The sequence below is a fragment of the Salvelinus alpinus genome, unplaced genomic scaffold, assembly GCF_045679555.1.
Source record: "Salvelinus alpinus unplaced genomic scaffold, SLU_Salpinus.1 scaffold_41, whole genome shotgun sequence".
NCBI classification, from domain to species: domain Eukaryota; kingdom Metazoa; phylum Chordata; class Actinopteri; order Salmoniformes; family Salmonidae; genus Salvelinus; species Salvelinus alpinus.
This window is the reverse complement of record NW_027255982.1, coordinates 626,828-648,275: the sequence shown is the minus strand read 5'-3', so window position 1 is coordinate 648,275 and position 21,448 is coordinate 626,828. Positions and strand designations below refer to the sequence as shown.

General features: G+C 47.2%; 1 protein-coding gene across 4 annotated transcripts in view; it reads right to left on the bottom strand.

Moving 5' to 3' along the window:
* The window catches only part of LOC139567067 (F-box/WD repeat-containing protein 7-like), a 203,285-nt gene that overhangs the window by 87,402 nt on the left and 94,435 nt on the right, over positions 1-21,448 (bottom strand). The window contains exon 1 of one of the 4 annotated variants that reach the window (XM_071388518.1): positions 6,844-7,259. The exons of 2 other annotated variants lie outside the window; for them this stretch is intronic. In XM_071388518.1, the coding sequence (XP_071244619.1) occupies positions 6,844-7,083 (240 nt within the window). In that variant the 5' untranslated portion in view covers positions 7,084-7,259. Of the gene's footprint in view, positions 1-6,843; positions 7,260-21,448 lie in introns of those variants that run through there. One more of the 4 variants, XM_071388517.1, reaches the window with a different exon arrangement.

Below are 21,448 nucleotides of genomic sequence, written 5' to 3'. Positions count from 1 at the left end.
ACCTATTCTACTTGTCAGGGAATAGACAGGCGGATTAGTCGGAGGGACCTTGGATTTCTAGTGTGTGGGGAAAGCGTGAAGTTGTGAATGCGGTCCTCAGTGGCAGAATACATTTATAAGGTCATCATGTTGAAGCGTGACACAATACTGACAATAGAAACAAATAGCTAAATTTGTAATAATTCATCCAAAAAGAAAGCCAGAACTCAGCAAGCAAGTCTTGGAGTGGTAATGTAGGGTGCTTTATTATTCCAGCATAAGCCCTGTCGTCTTGCAGTCTATTGCATCAGCAAATATACCATCTTCAGTGCTTCTCCAGGCCCTCCATTTTAACGACATCTCTCCTGCAATGACACCTTGCTGTCAACTGCAATAACGTGAATGGGGCCGCTAAAGAGACGCGGCGAGGAGCCGATTGCTTCGGTGGGCCATGATGCGGAGTCAAGGGATTGCGAGTCCCATTGTGATCTATGTAGCACCAAATGAGTACAGGGTGAAGCTCCTCAAATCCAAAAAGTCTTATCTGGACCGACAGCCGCGGGCACCTTACTTAATACATGGCTGGGCCCGACCGGCAAGAAGTTGGTAAATGTGTTTACCAGAAGATGGATTTGAGAAATAATCCACTGCAGAGATTGGAGTCTTGGGAGGAGCGTGAGGGAGTTAAGGGAGTCAACTGGCAGTGCACTGATCTCTAAGGCCTGTTGTGGGCTTTTCTCAACATCTCTTCGTTGGCATAAAGGTGCAAACTTTTCTTGTGCTTTCTCTGCAACTAACTTGTTTGAAAGTATGATGAATGACACAGAGTAGTGCCTAGCAGTTAGCACGCAAGGGCATATACAGTATACAAACAGCACGCTGGCGAAGTTGAATTTAACAGCCTAAAATTGGTGCCATCTCATATCCCTTTTATCCAACACTCTTGGAAATGGAAATGTTCTTGAAATGTGACCGAAGACATGACAGCGAGGTTGCAATCTCCGCCTGGCTTGCAGCATGCATCGTAGGCCGCACCTACCAAGGGTGTCACGTCGCCCTGCTTCACATACACAGACACAACCTTACAAACAAACAATTAGGCCATATGAGCACTCAGTTACAACATCTTGTGTTATACTACATACTTGGCTGATTAACTGCTAAATCCACAACAGCTTACATGTACCCGTTAGGCAATACAAGACTACTTTGAAGAAAGGCTAAGAATGGATTTATAACGGACAAAATAGCAAAGTGTTTCCTTTCGTGGCTTTTGAGATCTAGCTATTAGCTCATCCGCTTTGCACTTGATATCAGAGTCTCTAGGGAAAGTTGTAGCCTATACTGAGCGAAGGTCCAAGCAGCAAATGGCCCTGGCTGATGGCAGGGGACAGGACACATAGCTGTAATGGGCAGGTCCAGATCATCTTACCCAAAATGGCATGGCAGCAGGATGAGCCAGGAAACTAAAACCAAGTCTCAAATGCACTGCTGTGTAAGTCTTATTCCCGATAACCATCAACAGCTGGATGCCTGTTCCGGCCTGGCAAACGAGGTTTGTGTAACCTATGTTGGCACATTTTAATTGGAAACTCAAGCCAAGTCCCTATGCTATTTATGTCAGGAGATTGACAGAGTTGAAGGACGATACAAAAGATCCTGGAGATATCCTCAGACAAGGACCGTATTTAAGCTTGTGTGCCTACATTTCAAGAGAAACATTATTGCTAAGCTATTACAGAGGAAGCAAATGTTAAGTAACATTATGGCTGAGCGATTAACCAAGATTTCGTTTTCTTTTGGGTGGGGTTATTAAAACAACTAATTGTCCGATGTCAGTTCAATTGCTTGAATTCCATTCAGGAATTGTGTGTGAGCCCAACGCGCCGTTTCTTGAGAGAGAAATCGAATCATTCACGATTAGATTTGCATTGCATTAAGCAAATATTCAACCTAGTTCAGTGCCGAAACCTGGTAATTAACTACAATTAATTTAATTTGAATTTAATTTGAATACATACGACCTTGCCGTGAAACGCTTACTTAAGCTCTTAAACAACAATGCAGTACAATAAATAGAGTTAAGAAAATCCATTGCACCGGTTCTTTCCGGCTTAGACAGAGATACATTTACGCATGCTACGTTACGTTAGATACACACGGAACGCATGAGAGAGGAATGTACACAACAACGAGAGGGATAGAGACCGTTTGTGAAAGTATGCCTCATCTACTTTGAAGAACCAGAAAAATGATTTTGTCAGGCTAGCCTAGCTAAATAGGATGACTTAAGACCCGTACAGTATGGGGAGCAGCGAGATAACGTTAGATGGTCTGACTGGCTGCTATTCCCTGAGCAGAGATGATGACATTAAGGAATGAAAAAAATCAAGTCATAAAACAAAAGAACTTACAATTTAAATATTTGATTATTTCATAGTCATTTCCTATTTCTCTATTGACCTGACTGAAAATATTCCATTGTCTCTATGTTTTTGCAATTGAATGTTCATAATGATTGACTTTGGAATTCCCATAAAAATTTTTTTTTTTTTTTTTTAATATTTTTACTGTCAATATTTCATAATGCATTTAATGTATAATCGAAACCGAAATCCATGATTATTTTTTTATAATCAAACTACCTTAAATCACTAATCGCTCCGTACTATGGAACGTATAATGTATTCAGTTAACTGAAGTTAATGAACGTATTTTTGTTAAAATAACTAAACTAAACTTTTCAGCAATTATCTCAGCAGCAACACTGTCGCTTTTCAGCATTAGCTCCTTGGACTCTGAGGAATGAGCTCTCTCGAAAGCGGAAGCTCCAGGGACTTAAGTTCTAACGTCCCATAGAGACCAGAGAAATACCAGCAATTCCATTCACTGGAGCCAGCTGCTGCCTCCACAGTAGAGTCTGATGGAGTCTGCGTGGCACACCAGCAAGAGCAGCCCCACAACTGGGCATGGCATGGGGGACCTAGCTACTGTTTGGCTTGGTCTACTGAGACAAAGTTCTTCCAGAAGACAGACAGTGGCAAAGTTTAGACTGTTTTTCAATTCGAGGCCTGGAACTCTCTCTCACAGTTGGTACCATTTTAACACAGCGACAAAGACGCAAAAACAAAATAAACTTGTTCTTTAGTGGGTCGTGTTCAAGAACAAAAAAGGGGAAGCCTGTAAGGTCCCATTTAGTCTTTTCTTACCAAGTTAATCTTACTGGGGGAATGTGTGCAAATGGCTGATAGCTCGCCTGTGTTTTAGTTAGTGGGAGAGAGTGAAAGAGGTAGAGAGGGAAGGCAAAGACCCCCTGATGTGGAGGAGTGGTTGGCATGCCGAGGGCGCTGCACTGCTTTTGGAGGGGGAAACTGCACTCTCGCAACGGGAAGCCAGGGATTAAGCTCGACCGGCAACAGTGGCGTAATCCAACTTTTTTTTTTTTTTTTTTTTAAATATATAAACCAATTACCATCCGGAGGCTGCCAGAGGTGGGGGCTTAACTAACTTTTTTTCTTCCCGTGTTCGGTTCCCTGTGCCAGGGGTGTCTCGTTTCATGCACCCCTGGAGGCCTAGGTCTGGTTGGTACCAAAAGGTGTATTTCACCTTCAGCTATAAAAGATTGAAAGCCTAATTAGCATCAAGGCTGAATTTCTCTAGCAGTTGTAGAAAACAGGGCATAGAACATTCCTTATCAAAGGAAAAGGAGGTAAGGAATGAAGGGAGGGATGAACTAGAAAGATGGAGCAAGAGAATGAGAGAACACAGAAGGTACCCAGCCGGACACCTTATTTACAGTTCTAACACCCTCAACACCATTTTACAGCCCACAACACATCTGAAACATTACACGGTACAAATGAACACTTGTTGGATGGAGGTCAAGACATTCTGCATTCATGAAATTCTTGGGGAGAATCACCTCACAAACATAGTCTTTTAAAGGGCAAGGGTACCGGGTCCAAAACAACCACTGAGTTTAACAGGCTAAAGGGCTATAGCCATCATATGCCTGGACAGTTGCTCATCCTGCTTTGTGATGTGTGCGTTGACTGTGAACCTAGTTTGGTCTCCCTTTTTGTTAGTCACGCGGTGTAACAGAGGAATGTAACAGTCTGTTTTACCTTGCAGAAAATTATTATGGTGATTATTATGAGTGCCACTTGAATCCCATAGGACAGTGAGCGATACACTTACAAAGAGAAACATCTCTTTAATTCTGACTCTGTGGCCAGGAAAGACAGCATAGTGGATATTATCCTGCCTAGCCACCCCCTTAGATCCCTTTCGGCTCAGCTTTTGAACCTGCAGCTAGCGCGTAAACAGCGCTAATGAAGGACAAATTACCATTCTGATCCCTTTGTCTCTGAGCTGTTTTACCCAGTGGCTGGCTTTGATCTCAGACAGCAGAGAGAGAAAGGGGGAGAGCAAGAGACAGGGGGAGAGGGATAGATGGAGCGGGCAGGGAGAGGGGGGAGACACAAAGTGGGGAGGGAGAGCGAGAGGGGGGGAGGGGCAGGGAGAGCGAGCGAGAGGGGGGAGAGCGAGCGAGAGGGCTGCAGTCTCCTCAGTCACTGTTTTAGCTGTGTCCTCTCCTCATTCTCTCTCCATCCTTCTCTGTCCCTCAACTCCCTCTGTGAAAGCTGCAGAAGCGTTGTAAAGAGGACAATTTTATTCTCTCAATCTTTCATGTCCTCTCCCATCCTTCCATCAGCAACCCCTATAAAAAGAGCCCTTCGCCTAAGCTCCAAGGCATTTTTACTATGATGTAGCCAACACCCAAACACTGAGGTGCCTGTCTAATTTGACAAGCAAATACCAATGCTGTTAGCTATAGTCAATTCAATTCCCCCAAGTGATGGTTTTTTTAAGGGTTCACATCAGTACAATGTCACAAAAGTGCAAATTGCCCATCAAGGGCTGCCAACATTTCCCGCGTCACAGACAGGGGGTACAAAAGCTGTGGTACGTCTGATTCCTTACAGGGGAACAACTAGAAAAAAGGTTGTGTGGGCCGCAATTCAATTTGGCAGGATATCAGCTCAACATGGCAGTCAAAGCCTTGGTCAGCCTTTCACAAGTGTGCACCTTCTCCACTTGTTGCCGCAGTGCGCCACACACACACACACACACACACACACACACACACACACACACACACACACACACACACACACACACACACACACACACACACACACACACACACACACACACACACACACACACACACACACACACACACACACACACACACACACACACACACACACACACACACATATATATATATATATAAATAAAAAGCATGTACATGCAAGGTTGCTGGACTGGTACGAGCATGGCGTAAGCTGTGCATAAAGAGACCGGGTTCGCAAAATGGAAGCCGGTTTAGCGGCAGGATATGCTTGCCTAAACACGACAAGTCATTTTCCTACGCCCATTTTTTCCCCGAAACATTACAACGGCTTAATTTAGGTTGCTAAGCGTAAGGAGTAAAGCCGCAGGCCAGTTGTCGAGGTGTAACGTTCCATCGCGTCCGATATCATTGAACTGTCTTGGCCGTCACTTACTTAACCCCCCTCCTATCTAGCAGGACCTCTCCCATTAAATCAGATGACATAACTGAAACACGTCAGCAATAAAAGACTAGTGAAGGTAGAGGACATCCAGAGCTTTGTCTTTTATGCACTTGTCCCTATAAAACGTTCAGCTTTACGTTCTTGAAACATCGACAACCGATATTTCCTTGGACTACAGAAGCTGCCAGGTGTTTATCCCTGCGATCAATACATTTGGTCACCGTCTCCTAAACATAACCTATAAATAGAGAGATACCATGCAGCCTTTTTAAGGTCACATGTAGGAGTCCTGAACGGCGCTTTGGGCGAGGCTGCCCGAGCACATGACTGCGTCAACAAGTGCATTGTTGCGCCCAGCAGTCTACCCCATGACACACGCTAGCATAAAACCGTGTTTTAGAGAGACACCGAATACTTAAATACAAATAAATTGTCTGAAAGCTATTTTTGCTGAAGTAGGCACATGATTAAGGATTGGGTAGTGTGCATTTGTTAGCATTACACAACATGGTACAATGTAATTGTGACAAAACCCTTAGTAAAAGTCCTTGGGGAATAGGGTATTCTAACAAACTGACAAGCTATTGCGCTCATTCACGTGTTGGCAATATAGTTTTCATATTATGAAACGCTTTGACAAGAATAAAACCTGTCACTGCCTTTACGGTCAAGGACAAGTAGCAACACTTACTATCGCTTTTATCTTTTCCCTCTTGATTAAATGACACAACAGTACAGGTAACAAATGAATGTTTGTTGACTGAAGTGGGAAGAGATGTAGTAGGTGGGGGGGGGGGGGTGGGGGTTATTCCTAACCAGATACAGTGTTTATATCCACGTTGAGAAGGCTTGTGCGTCAGAGGTATTTTTGAGGCGGCCTCCACTGTGCTTCACTTTGACAAAATACAACCCAGGGAAGAAACAAGACTCTTGTTGAACATTTCAAAAACAAAAGAAAAGTCACCTCTGTCAGATGGAGACAAAAACTGTCACCTTGATTAACTACAAACACAACAACACTGAGAGACTGACAATGTGCAATTCAACAGAAGAGAGGAAAGAAAAGAAGAGACCATGACGCTAAAACAGAATCACAGTTGCACTAGTCCGCAGACAGTTTTGCTTTCGTCAGTCCCGTCTCTCAGATGAGCCAGCAGGGTGCGGAGTGACCCCTTGACATTTTATGTGGGTGACAGGCGAGATTCCTCGCTCATGTCTGTAAGCATCTGGCCAACCCCAACCCCCCTTAACACACCTTGGGCCCAAGCCCGGCAGCACTCACCCGTCTGCGACAGAAGGGCAGCCCCTGAGTGATGATGTTGATGTTGAAGAGCCGGAGCACTTTCTGCGGGGGCAGTGGAGGCTCCTTAGCCACCTTGACCACCACTTTTGGGTCTGCTACTATGTCCAGGGCCTGGCTCTCCGGTGTTGCCAGGGGGGCCTTCTCTTTCCCAGAGGCCTTGGGCATCTTCTTTCGGGATCTGGAAGATGCGAAAAGGGGTATGGGGCAATGCCTCAGCATTGCAAGAACAGGGGCTAGTAGGTCATATCCCAGAGGCGGAATCAGGGGCGGGTCGGCTCAGGGAGCAGGTTGTCGTACAAAGTGGCCGGGTGGAATTTGACTCTTCTCTCAGGAGCTCCTGAAAACACTAATACAACCCTCACGGTGCGCTGTTGATGCTGGTCTGTCCACTCCGAGCTCGCTCCCCAGCTCATCGGCCCTCTTTAAAATATCCCAGGGCGTGATGTCACCGCTGCGGTCCCTGCCAGGCAGAGCAGCTGTCTGCCATGCCTCAGGATAGGCCACGCCCCCTCGAAACGACGAGTCACTGTGGAATCCGGCTCCCTGACCCCCTGGGGAGGAATGAGTTCCACCGGTCATCCAAAACTGCAGTTATGAGGAAGTTCAATGGGGTGACATGTGCAATCCCCCAGACCAGCCCCCCCTGTCCTGTCTGCTCCTCCCTGACTTACCACTGTAATCAGCTGCTTTGACATGGTCTCTTAATGAGGTGGTTCAAAAATGGTGGGGCCTTTAAAAAAAAAAATGTTTAGGAACTCAGTCGGGCTTTCAACTTACTCTTGAAAGTTGTAATAGTAGAATGCACAAGGTGACATTTCTAAATTGGGTAGTGCATCATCAGTTTTCCTCGTCATGTCAGTCATCACATACCTTAGAGAGCTATTTACAATTTGTCAGAAATGTCCAGATCAGCTGGTCCGTGTCAGGTAACTTTTTTTTTTGGGGGGGGGCATAATGTTACAGTATCGCAGTGGGACATATGGAGGGGCATAATGTTACAGTATCGCAGTGGGACATATGGGGGGGCAAAATGTTACAGTATCACAGTGGGACATATGGGGGGGCATAATGTTACAGTATCGCAGTGGGACATGGGGGGGCATAATGTTACAGTATCGCAGTGGGACATATGGGGGGGGCATAATGTTACAGTATCGCAGTGGGACATATGAGAGGGCATAATGTTACAGTATCGCAGTGGGACATGGGGGGGCAAATGTTACAGTATCGCAGTGGGACATATGGGGGGGGCATAATGTTACAGTATCGCAGTGGGACATATGGGGGGGCATAATGTTACAGTATCGCAGTGGGACATGGGGGGGCAAATGTTACAGTATCGCAGTGGGACATATGGGGGGGGCATAATGTTACAGTATCGCAGTGGGACATATGGGGGGGCATAATGTTACAGTATCGCAGTGGGACATATGGGGGGGGCAAATGTTACAGTATCGCAGTGGGACATATGGGGGGGGGGCATAATGTTACAGTATCGCAGTGGGACATGGGGGGGCATAATGTTACAGTATCGCAGTGGGTCATGGGGGGGGGCATAATGTTACAGTATCGCAGTGGGACATATGGGGGGAATAATGTTACAGTATTGCAGTGGGTCATATGGGGGGGCATAATATTACAGTATCGCAGTGGGTCATATGGGGGGGGCATAATGTTACAGTATCGCAGTGGGACATATGGGGGGGCATAATGTTACAGTATCGCAGTGGGACATATGGGGGGCATAATGTTACAGTATCGCAGTGGGACATATGGGGGGGCATAATGTTACAGTATCGCAGTGGGACATATGGGGGAGGCATAATGTTACAGTATCGCAGTGGGACATATGGGGGGGGCATAATGTTACAGTATCGCAGTGGGACATATGGGGGGGGCATAATGTTACAGTATCGCAGTGGGACATATGGGGGGGGCATAATGTTACAGTATCGCAGTGGGACATATGGGGGGGCATAATGTTACAGTATCGCAGTGGGACATATGGGGGAGGGCATAATGTTACAGTATCGCAGTGGGACATATGGGGGGGGGCATAATGTTACAGTATCGCAGTGGGACATATGGGGGGGGGGCATAATGTTACAGTATCGCAGTGGGACATATGGGGGGGGTGGGGCATAATGTTACAGTATCGCAGTGGGACATATGGGGGGGGGCATAATGTTACAGTATCGCAGTGGGACATATGGGGGGGGGGCATAATGTTACAGTATCGCAGTGGGACATATGGGGGGGGGCATAATGTTACAGTATCGCAGTGGGACATATGGGGGGGCATAATGTTACAGTATCGCAGTGGGACATATGGGGGGGCATAATGTTACAGTATCGCAGTGGGACATATGGGGGGGCATAATGTTACAGTATCGCAGTGGGACATATGGGGGGGCATAATGTTACAGTATCGCAGTGGGACATATGGGGATGCATAATGTTACAGTATCGCAGTGGGACATATGGGGATGCATAATGTTACAGTATCGCAGTGGGACATATGGGGGGGCATAATGTTACAGTATCGCAGGGGGGGCATAATGTTACAGTATCGCAGTGGGACATATGGGGGGGCATAATGTTACAGTATCGCAGTGGGACATATGGGGGGGCATAATGTTACAGTATCGCAGTGGGACATGGGGGGGCATAATGTTACAGTATCGCAGTGGGACATATGGGGGGGCATAATGTTACAGTATCGCAGTGGGACATGGGGGGGCATAATGTTACAGTATCGCAGTGGGACATATGGGGGGGCATAATGTTACAGTATCGCAGTGGGACATGGGGGGGCAAATGTTACAGTATCGCAGTGGGACATATGGGGGGGGCATAATGTTACAGTATCGCAGTGGGACATATGGGGGGGCATAATGTTACAGTATCGCAGTGGGACATATGGGGGGGGCATAATGTTACAGTATCGCAGTGGGACATATGGGGGGGGCATAATGTTACAGTATCGCAGTGGGACATATGGGGGGGCATAATGTTACAGTATCGCAGTGGGACATATGGGGGGGCATAATGTTACAGTATCGCAGTGGGACATATGGGGGGGGCATAATGTTACAGTATCGCAGTGGGACATATGGGGGGCATAATGTTACAGTATCGCAGTGGGACATATGGGGGGGGGCATAATGTTACAGTATCGCAGTGGGACATATGGGGGGGGCATAATGTTACAGTATCGCAGTGGGACATATGGGGGGGCATAATGTTACAGTATCGCAGTGGGACATATGGGGGGGCATAATGTTACAGTATCGCAGTGGGACATATGGGGGGGCATAATGTTACAGTATCGCAGTGGGACATATGGGGGGGCATAATGTTACAGTATCGCAGTGGGACATATGGGGGGCATAATGTTACAGTATCGCAGTGGGACATATGGGGGGGCATAATGTTACAGTATCGCAGTGGGACATATGGGGGGCATAATGTTACAGTATCGCAGTGGGACATGGGGGGGGCATAATGTTACAGTATCGCAGTGGGACATGGGGGGGGGGGTGCATAATGTTACAGTATCGCAGTGGGACATGGGGGGGGCATAATGTTACAGTATCGCAGTGGGACATATGGGGGCATAATGTTACAGTATCGCAGTGGGACATATGGGGGGGCATAATGTTACAGTATCGCAGTGGGACATATGGGGGGGGGGCATAATGTTACAGTATCGCAGTGGGACATATGGGGGGGGGGCATAATGTTACAGTATCGCAGTGGGACATATGGGGGGCATAATGTTACAGTATCGCAGTGGGACATATGGGGGGGCATAATGTTACAGTATCGCAGTGGGACATATGGGGGGGGGGCATAATGTTACAGTATCGCAGTGGGACATATGGGGGGGGGGGGCATAATGTTACAGTATCGCAGTGGGACATATGGGGGGGGGCATAATGTTACAGTATCGCAGTGGGACATATGGGGGGGGGCATAATGTTACAGTATCGCAGTGGGACATATGGGGGGGGCATAATGTTACAGTATCGCAGTGGGACATATGGGGGGGGGGCATAATGTTACAGTATCGCAGTGGGACATATGGGGGGGGCATAATGTTACAGTATCGCAGTGGGACATGGGGGGGCATAATGTTACAGTATCGCAGTGGGACATATGGGGGGGCATAATGTTACAGTATCGCAGTGGGACATATGGGGGGGGCATAATGTTACAGTATCGCAGTGGGACATATGGGGGGGCATAATGTTACAGTATCGCAGTGGGACATATGGGGATGCATAATGTTACAGTATCGCAGTGGGACATATGGGGGGGCAATAATGTTACAGTATCGCAGTGGGACATATGGGGGGGGGGGCATAATGTTACAGTATCGCAGTGGGACATATGGGGGGGGGCATAATGTTACAGTATCGCAGTGGGACATATGGGGGGGGGGGGGCATAATGTTACAGTATCGCAGTGGGACATATGGGGGGGGGCATAATGTTACAGTATCGCAGTGGGACATATGGGGGGGGGGGCATAATGTTACAGTATCGCAGTGGGACATATGGGGGGGGGCATAATGTTACAGTATCGCAGTGGGACATATGGGGGGGGCATAATGTTACAGTATCGCAGTGGGACATATGGGGGGGCATAATGTTACAGTATCGCAGTGGGACATATGGGGGGGCATAATGTTACAGTATCGCAGTGGGACATATGGGGGGGCATAATGTTACAGTATCGCAGTGGGACATATGGGGGGGCATAATGTTACAGTATCGCAGTGGGACATAGGGGGGGCATAATGTTACAGTATCGCAGTGGGACATATGGGGGGGCATAATGTTACAGTATCGCAGTGGGACATATGGGGGGGGGGGGGGCATAATGTTACAGTATCGCAGTGGGACACATGGGGGGGGGGGGGCATAATGTTACAGTATCGCAGTGGGACATATGGGGGGGGCATATGGGGGGGCATAATGTTACAGTATCGCAGTGGGACATATGGGGGGGGCATAATGTTACAGTATCGCAGTGGGACATATGGGGGGGCATAATGTTACAGTATCGCAGTGGGACATATGGGGATGCATAATGTTACAGTATCGCAGTGGGACATATGGGGGGGGGGCAATAATGTTACAGTATCGCAGTGGGACATATGGGGGGGGGGCATAATGTTACAGTATCGCAGTGGGACATATGGGGGGGGGCATAATGTTACAGTATCGCAGTGGGACATATGGGGGGGGGGGGCATAATGTTACAGTATCGCAGTGGGACATATAGGGGGGGGGGGGGGCATAATGTTACAGTATCGCAGTGGGACATGGGGGGGCATAATGTTACAGTATCGCAGTGGGACATGGGGGGGCATAATGTTACAGTATCGCAGTGGGACATGGGGAGGCATAATGTTACAGTATCGCAGTGGGACATGGGGAGGAGGCATAATGTTACAGTATCGCAGTGGGACATGGGGAGGAGGCATAATGTTACAGTATCGCAGTGGGACATGGGGGGGGGGGGGGGGGGGGGTATAATGTTACAGTATCGCAGTGGGACATGACACCTGTCATAAACAGTGACAGTTTATGCCAACTCATGACAAGCAGATCAATACTGTTAGCACATAGCATATTTAGGCTAAGTGGTATGTACATCGAACAGCAGGTCAAGAGATTGTTCCTCACACTCAGAACTACTTAGGCCCATGTTTATGAATGCCTAATGCCGTCGACGACATCAAATCTAAAGTAAGGGTTAACAGAAACTCGAACTCGTCCGTGCTGCCGGCCAGGGAGTTAATGGCATCATCGTAACCTTGACTATGATGCTGAGGCGGATGAAGGATATTTAGGGCTGCCGTTCACACAGCAGACAGATGTTGGAATGTGTGCCATGGCCACTTCATCGAGGCTTTATTTGACCTGCTGGAGTCAGAATGGATAGGCTTTGGGCCTACAGCAGACACTCTGATGAAGGCATAACTGACGAAACGTTACCCTGTCCGGCAGAAAATAAAAAAGGTGAAATGGGTGGACGTCTTTTTGTCAAATTTTTTAAATAAACTTATTGGAGTGCTGGCGTTTCCCAACTTTTCTAGAACTTGGGACTTAATTTGAAGGTCTACATCTCCCTTAGAAGAGCAGGAGAAGTTCTCCAACTTTTTTACTTGCTACCACTTCTACTTCTTCTGGGACGATGTTGTCCACAGAACTTGCTGCTGCTCAATATAGTGTGTCAACCTATTGGGAATAGACGCCATTACCATACCCACATAGGTCACATCTCAGCACGTGGATCTTCCTCAAATTCTAATCAAAAGGCTGGAGAAAGAAGGCTGGAGAAATAAATAATTGCTATGGGAAAATTCAACTACAGAAAGAAGAAATAGGTCTGGATCAGTGGGGATTACAGAGTCTTCACAACTCGGCAGAACTGACTGACAACAAAGAATGCTGACCGACTCCCCCCTACGCTGCCCTTCCCTTATCAATAAAGATGTCATGAAAAACAAAGCCCTAGTCCTCTTCAACCGAGAGGCCTCTTCATTTTGTGTTGCTTCTGGATGTTGGCAGGCAACTGAATAATTCATAAATACAAAAGACCTCCCCGCTGTAGGAGTGTGTGATTCTAGTCAATGCGGAGCTAGCAGCATTAGTACCTTTCCCACTGAGGTTTAGTGTAAACAGTCAAGAGTGCAGACACATGGATACAAGCAAGGCAGGCCCATGGGGGATAAAGGTGACCACAGAGACACCAAAAAAAAACGCTTGTTTCCGAACACATCCCGAATAGGCTACAGCAAATGTCCCCCCCGTGTCTATATTCCAGCTACATGAGCTTTTTAGTTAATCTCCAACTACCAAACTATGTGCCATGGACCCACTGCTGAGGCTTATGTCTGTTAACATGATAGGCCCAAGGTAAATGTTAGGAATGTAAGCCATGAGGGATTTAACCTTGGGTCCTGGGGAATTCAAGCCCTAAGCCTTCGGTTTGAGGGAATCTCTTATCCTGCCATACAGTTTTATACAGCCTCCAGAGGGATGTTAACTTCCAAGACTTGAGGAGATTTAGAGGTCAGGGTTTAAGGTAGAACGGGGGATGGGAGATCAACTGAGGGGTACTATAAAAAGGTTAATGGTTGTGGTTACAGTTAAAGTGGATGCCAATATGCTAACTCCGATGGGCTATATTAGCCTATAGGATCTTAACCTACGGTCTGATCTTCTTCATGAGAATATGCTAGGTTAACCTGCATGGTGGTTAACTCATCCTCAGTAAACAAAGCAATTTACTTGCTCAAGCATTTTGGTCAAAAGAAATGAGCACACACACACACTCACTCACTCACCACCCAGAGATCTCACACACACCCTGTCAGCAGAGCTATTCCAGAACACACTTCACTCCTGTAGTATATACCGCGACCGTGCAACCGCTTCCCTTCGGGGTCGCTAAGGTTGCATTCTCTGAGGAGAAAGCTCCGAAACGCTGATGTGTCAAAAGGTCAAGCCCTTTTGGACCTCGAGTTACTCAGCACACTTACAAATGTTCCTGACCATGACAGCCAATGCTGCTAAGACTGGGACCTACATTACTGAAACTAAAACTCCAAGAACAAGTCGAAATATGGCTAAAAACGGAGTCAACGTATTGGAGGATGTTAGCCTATGACTTAAAGATGGAATCCGCAGCAGGGGGAAACGGTGCCACTGTTCGCCCCACCACCGTTGACGTTTTTGTCGCCGAGCTGAGAAGCGTGGCGCAGCACGGTCAATTGCAGTACATATTGTCCTTCTATAGCATATTGGGGAAAAGGGTGCTGTTTTCAGTACATATTGTCCTTCTATAGCACATGCAAGGATTTACAGGGAGGGGGGAAAGGGTGCTGTTTGCAGTACATATTGTCCTTCTATAGCACATGCAAGGATTTACAGGGGGGGGAAAGGGTGCTGTTTGCAGTACATATTGTCCTTCTATAGCACATGCAAGGATTTACAGGGGGGGAAAAGGGTGCTGTTTGCAGTACATATTGCCCTTTATAGCACATGCAAGGATTTACAGGGAGGGGGAAAAGGGTGCTGTTTGCAGTACATATTGTCCTTCTATAGCACATGCAAGGATTTACAGGGAGGGGATAAAGGGTGCTGTTTGCAGTACATATTGTCCTTCTATAGCACATGCAAGGATTTACAGGGGGGAGAAAAAGGGTGCTGTTTGCAGTACATATTGTCCTTCTATAGCACATGCAAGGATTTACAGGGAGGAGGAAAAGGGTGCTGTTTGCAGTACATATTGTCCTTCTATAGCACATGCAAGGATTTACAGGAGGGGGAAAAGGGTGCTGTTTGCAGTACATATTGTCCTTCTATAGCACATGCAAGGATTTACAGGGAGGGGGGAAAGGGTGCTGTTTGCAGTACATATTGTCCTTCTATAGCACATGCAAGGATTTACAGGGAGGAGGAAAAGGGTGCTGTTTGCAGTACATATTGTCCTTCTATAGCACATGCAAGGATTTACAGGAGGGGGAAAAGGGTGCTGTTTGCAGTACATATTGTCCTTCTATAGCACATGCAAGGATTTACAGGGAGGGGGAAAAGGGTGCTGTTTGCAGTACATATTGTCCTTCTATAGCACATGCAAGGATTTACAGGGAGGGGGAAAAGGGTGCTGTTTGCAGAACCGTTTTTGATGTTGTAATATCCCAAATGGACATGTCTGTTTCACCATTAAAGATCCCAGCTTTAATTAAAGTGCTTAATGCATCAGGCCAACTTGTGTTTTAGAAGACATAAGACGAAGCATGCTTGCAAATCCATTAAAATATGAAACAAATACGGAATATCAGACTATTCAGAAACAGGAACCTGTTTACGCTTAACCGTAGCAACACATTCCCGTATTCACAAATCAGGAAGGCTCGGACAGCCAAATCAGACAAACCATAACAAGGCTCTTCTGGCCCGGGCTTGTATGGTGACTGGGCATGATGGATCGCTGGGAAGGCTTAGCTCACACCGGACCACACACAGACCGTTTCCTCGCTGTCTACATTATAACACACTTAGTCACACCTCCCTTGCAACAGTGAGTGATTAGCCGTACCAATCTATACAACACATGCTAGAACACAAAGTTGATGAATGAGTAATCACACACACAAGCATTTCGCTACACTTGCAATAACATCTGCTTACCATGTGTATGTGACCAATAAAATTGGACTTGATTCGATTTTGAATGAGTAGTCCAGCGACAGCCTGCCACTGTGTACAAGTGTGGGTTGAGGTTCCTTCCTGTTTACATTAGCATCCTCCGCTGGGCATAAACACCAGCCGACAGCCAGCGATTACGGTCGCAGAAGCTATTACCCGATAACAATAGCATTGAAGATACAGGCAAACGTCAAAATGACTTCCACATGGATCGGACGCCGGAGTAAAGGGAACGGGAGATACCTAGTCCTTTGGTACAACAATGCATTCAACTAAGAACATTCTACACATTATTTGAAAAAGAGTTAGGCCTAGAGAAAATAACATCCACATAGGATTAAGAAAAACACTTCTGGTAGGTGTTTGATAAGTTCCTAAGAAAAACAGCTGAAGTTTAAATAGACACTGTTGGGACATAGGGCTGTGTTCAGCTCTGCAGAGGCACAGGGTCATTTCCATATCCTAATTGCTAGACATTGTATTGCTTCAAAATCTGAAAACGTCCATGGAGGTAAGTCAAAAAGCCAACAGCTATTTGGCAGAATGAAGACAAGTGGCAGTGCGTCCTGTTGCACTACTGGCCTGTGAGCAGCAACGTGTCAATTCTGTCAAGAGCGGTTTAAACCTGCCTCTAGTCTTTCCAATAGGAATCCAGACCTTCTCACCCACATTCAGTATATACACACACATACTAAAAGCGCAACAGAAAGCTCATATGAGATAAGAATAACTAGCTGAAGATCATAAAACTTGCAAGCAGCCATTATATATATATATATACACACACACACACACACACACACACACGTGTATATATATATATCTCATAATCCTAAATGGCCATAATGTACAATGTTAGGATGTGTGTTCTAAAAACGAGGTGTCCAACGCTCTATGCTCAACGAGGCGGGCGCCACCAAAATAAGGGGAATGTGGCTTTGCCACTGGGGCCTAATAATTGCCCCAATGCTCACTCCCGACGCAAAGAGGCCTGGGGCCAGATAGTTGTCAACAAGAGAGACATTCCAACCTAATCCCAGGTGGCGAGTGTCATAAAGCTGTGGCGCTCGTCAGCCAAGCCGGGAAGCGAGCAACAGAGGCTCTGCTGCTACAGGGGTGAGGCAGGCGGCAGGGGAAATGCCAAAGTCAATTTGCGTAGAGATTGAAATGGGTGAGGGAGGTAGGGACGAGAGGACGGGTGCGCGCGGGGGCAGTGTGTTCATTGAGCCAAATGTTAATCCGTGTTACTCAGTGATCCCAATTGTTTGCCTCCACTCTACCTCTCGACGTGTGTCTGGAGTCTGCCTACGAGCTGCCACAACTACAGAGGGTTGAGAGGTATGGGCCAGAGTAGGAGGTGTGTGTGTGTTTTCAGCCAATTTAATGAGTACCTTTGCATTCACCACACAGTGTTTGAGATGAGGTCGTTTAAAAGCTGGGATTGAGTTCATGCTTCCTCTTTAATGAAGAGGTTGCCAGTGAAATAAACAAATCTACTGTAGGCCTACACCAGACAGAATTCATCCCAGCTCTCATCAAGTCCTCGTCCGTTGACCCTCATCGTTTCCACACAGCCGACCTCTCCCAGTACCTCCGTCCCCCTGCATTTGTGCACCAGTGTGGCTCTGTGTCTCAGAGGCTCTGACGCTACCCCTGACGCTACCTCACACTCAACGTCAACAAAAGGAGATGAATGATCGTGGACTTCAGGAAACAGCAGAGGGAGCACCCCCTTATCCACATCGACGGGACAGTAGTGGAGAGGGTAGTAAGTTAAGTTCCTCGGCGTACACATCACAGACAAACTGAATTGGTCCACCCACACAGACAGCGTGGTGAAGAAGGCGCAGCAGCGCCTCTTCAACCTCAGGAGGCTGAAGAAATTCGGCTTGTCACCAAAAGCACTCCCAAACTTTAACAGATGCACAATCGAGAGCATCCTGTTGGGCTGTATCACCGCCTGGTACGGCAACTGCTCCGCCCACAACCGTAAGGCTCTCCAGAGGGTAGTGAGGTCTGCAGAACGCATCACCGGGGGCAAACTACCTGCCCTCCAGGACACCTACACCACCCGATGTCACAGGAAGGCCATAAAGATCATCAAGGACAACAACCACCCAAGCCACTGCCTGTTCACCCCGCTATCATCCAGAAGGCGAGGTCAGTACAGGTGCATCAAAGCAGGGACCGAGAGACTGAAAAACAGCTTCTATCTCAAGGCCATCAGACTGTTAAACAGCCACCACTAACATTGAGTGGCTGCTGCCAACATACTGACTCAACTCCAGCCACTTTAATAATGGAAAAATGTATGTCAAAATGTATCACTAGCCACTTTAAACAATGCCACTTAATATAATGTTTACATACCCTACATTACTCATCTCATATGTATATACTGTACTCTATACCATCTACTGCATCTTGCCTATGCTGTTCTGTACCATCACTTATTCATATATTTTTATGTACATATTCTTCATCCCTTTACACTTGTGTGTATAAGGTAGTTGTTGTGAAATTGTTAGGTTAGATTACTCGTTGGTTATTACTGCATTGTCGGAACTAGAAGCACAAGCATTTCGCTACACTCGCATTGATATCTGCTAACCATGTGTATGTGACAAATACAATTTGATTTGATGAGCAGACATGGTGGGTCCACACACACACACGGCTAAATGAGGCTGTCCAGTGACAGTGGGTAGCAGATGGGAAACAGACGATTTGTGTGTGAAGCCTGGGATGCTGCTCTGGCGGCACAGCTGCAGCAGACAGTCTGAGCCTATGGAACCCCACAGCCAGAGCACTGCCTCCCTCTGGTGGACATTGTTGGAACTACACCAGGATTCTGAGCAGTTTTCTATGCTGTGTTTTATTCAGGCTACATTGAAATCCAAGTTTATTTGTGGCGTACACAGATTAGCAGATGTTAAAACAGATGTTCAAGCAGGTGCAGTGAAATTCTTTGTGACCGTGTAATAGCATCTTTGAGGATCAAGCTTCCTGTGCAGAAATCTCTCTGTCACTCTTTCCCTGAGACGCCCTTTAAAAAGGGGAGTCTTGCGGGGTTTGGATGAAATAGACTGGCACTAGGGTGGAATCATGAGTCGCATAGCAACAGTTACCATGGTCAGGATTTTTATTAAAACATCCAACCAGCGTGGGAGGGAGGGAAGTTGACATGGAGCAGGCTGCCTGTCACCTACAGACCACACACCCATCAGCAGCCAGGGCTGTTGTCATAGAGACCTGGTGCCATAGCCAATCATCCCCTCCCTCCCACACCACAGTAGGGGTCCAGATAGAGTGGTGTGCATCACACGAGCTGGGTCCAATGATTCAAGTCTAGTCAGTGACGTGCAAAAATTCAACCGCCGTTATTATTGGACGTTGTAGCTAGCTCACAATGCCCTCTGATGATGGGTTCAATTAACGTGAGGCGGCAGGAGATTGTCTGCCATCTCCATGTGTCCAGGCCGGCCAGGTTTCCATGAGAACTAGCGTAGGATAGCGTCGGCGAGGGCTGAGGCGCAGCGGTGCCAGCAGCAGGAGAGTTAGACGGGAGTTCAGCTGCATTTGCCTTGGCGTGGGCGGACGGGTGCACGTGGCCTTTTGCGGCTCAGCTCTGCCGGGTCTCTCCCGTCTGACGGGCAGCCGGCGTGTGGGAAAACACCACCTACACTACGACAGGCTGGCTCTCAGAGTTCATTTGACAAAGCGGAGCCACCTCTGTCGCAGAAGTCAGGCAGACCTGAGTTTACAGAGCTGTTCAGGGGTACATTTATTCATTTCCTGTACCGCCATATGCATATCCCTTGACATTTACCCATATGATTAGATGCAAAAATGTACTTCAGCTCACACGCTCGCAGACGTCTGTTTGCAAGCAGGCAGACTTGTGAGATAGCGTGTGGGCTGAAGTGTCCAAAATGTGCAAGTACAGACTGGCAGAGGCTTCCTGTGGCCAGGGCCAATAAAGCAGTCAGTGTGGAGGCAGGACAGGCCTTGGTGGCGGCAGGACGACAGACTAATGTCTCTCCCAAGGTCAAGGAGGAAAGCCTTGGCTGAGCTGCGGCAGAGTGCAGCCCTGTCCTGAAGATGGCAGACCAACTCCAACCGGTCTCCACAGAGCATAACATGGAGCCCACTGAGTCTCCTGTAATGAGGTGGCCCAAAGAGACACATGACAGGAAAGGGAGGGAGAGCCGGGATAGAAAGAGAGAGAAAAGGGCCCAGTTTTGTTCAGACTTCATAAGTTCCCTAGTTTTACAAAAGCACAGTAGCAAAGCACAGATAGATGAGATAAGATAGATAAGAGCATACTGTGGAACTAGTCAATGTCACTAGTGCTACACTACCAACACAAAGCTGAGGCTATGGAACCCTGACCTGTTCACCGAACATGCTACCTTGTCCCGGACCTACTGTTTTCAAATCAAATCAAATTTTATTTGTCACATACACATGGTTAGCAGATGTTAATGCAAGTGTAGCGAAATGCTTGTGCTTCTAGTTCCGAAAATGCAGTAATAACCAACGAGTAATCTAACCTAACAATTCCACAACAACTACCTTATACACACAGTGTAAAGGAATGAAAGAATATGTACATAAAGATATATGAATGAGTGATGTTACAGAACGGCATAGGCAAGATGCAGTAGATGGTATCGAGTACAGTATATACATATGAGATGAGTAATGTAGGGTATGTAAACATATGAAGTAGCATAGTTTAAAGTAGCTAGTGATACATTATTTACATTATTTTTCCATTATTAAAGTGGCTGGAGTTGAGTCAGTATGTTGGCAGCAGCCACAATGTTAGTGGTGGCTGTTTAACAGTCTGATGGCCTTGAGATAGAAGCTGTTTTTCAGTCTCTCGGTCCCTGCTTTGATGCACCTGTACTGACCTCGCCTTCTGGATGATAGCGGGGTGAACAGGCAGTGGCTCGGGTGGTTGTTGTCCTTGATGATCTTTATGGCTTTCCTGTGACATCGGGTGGTGTAGGTGTCCTGGAGGGCAGGTAGTTTGCCCCCGGTGATGCGTTGTGCAGACCTCACTACCCTCTGGAGAGCCTTACGGTTGTGGGCAGAGCAGTTGCCGTACCATGCGGTGATACAGCCCGACAGGATGCTCTCGATTGTGCATCTGTTAAAGTTTTTGTGCTTTTGGTGACAAGCCGAATTTCTTCAGCCTCCTGAGGTTGAAGAGGCGCTGCTGCGCCTTCTTCACCACGCTGTCTGTGTGGGTGGACCAATTCAGTTTGTCCGTGATGTGTACGCCGAGGAACATAAAACTTACTACCCTCTCCACTACTGTCCCGTCGATGTGGATAGGGGGGTGCTCCCTC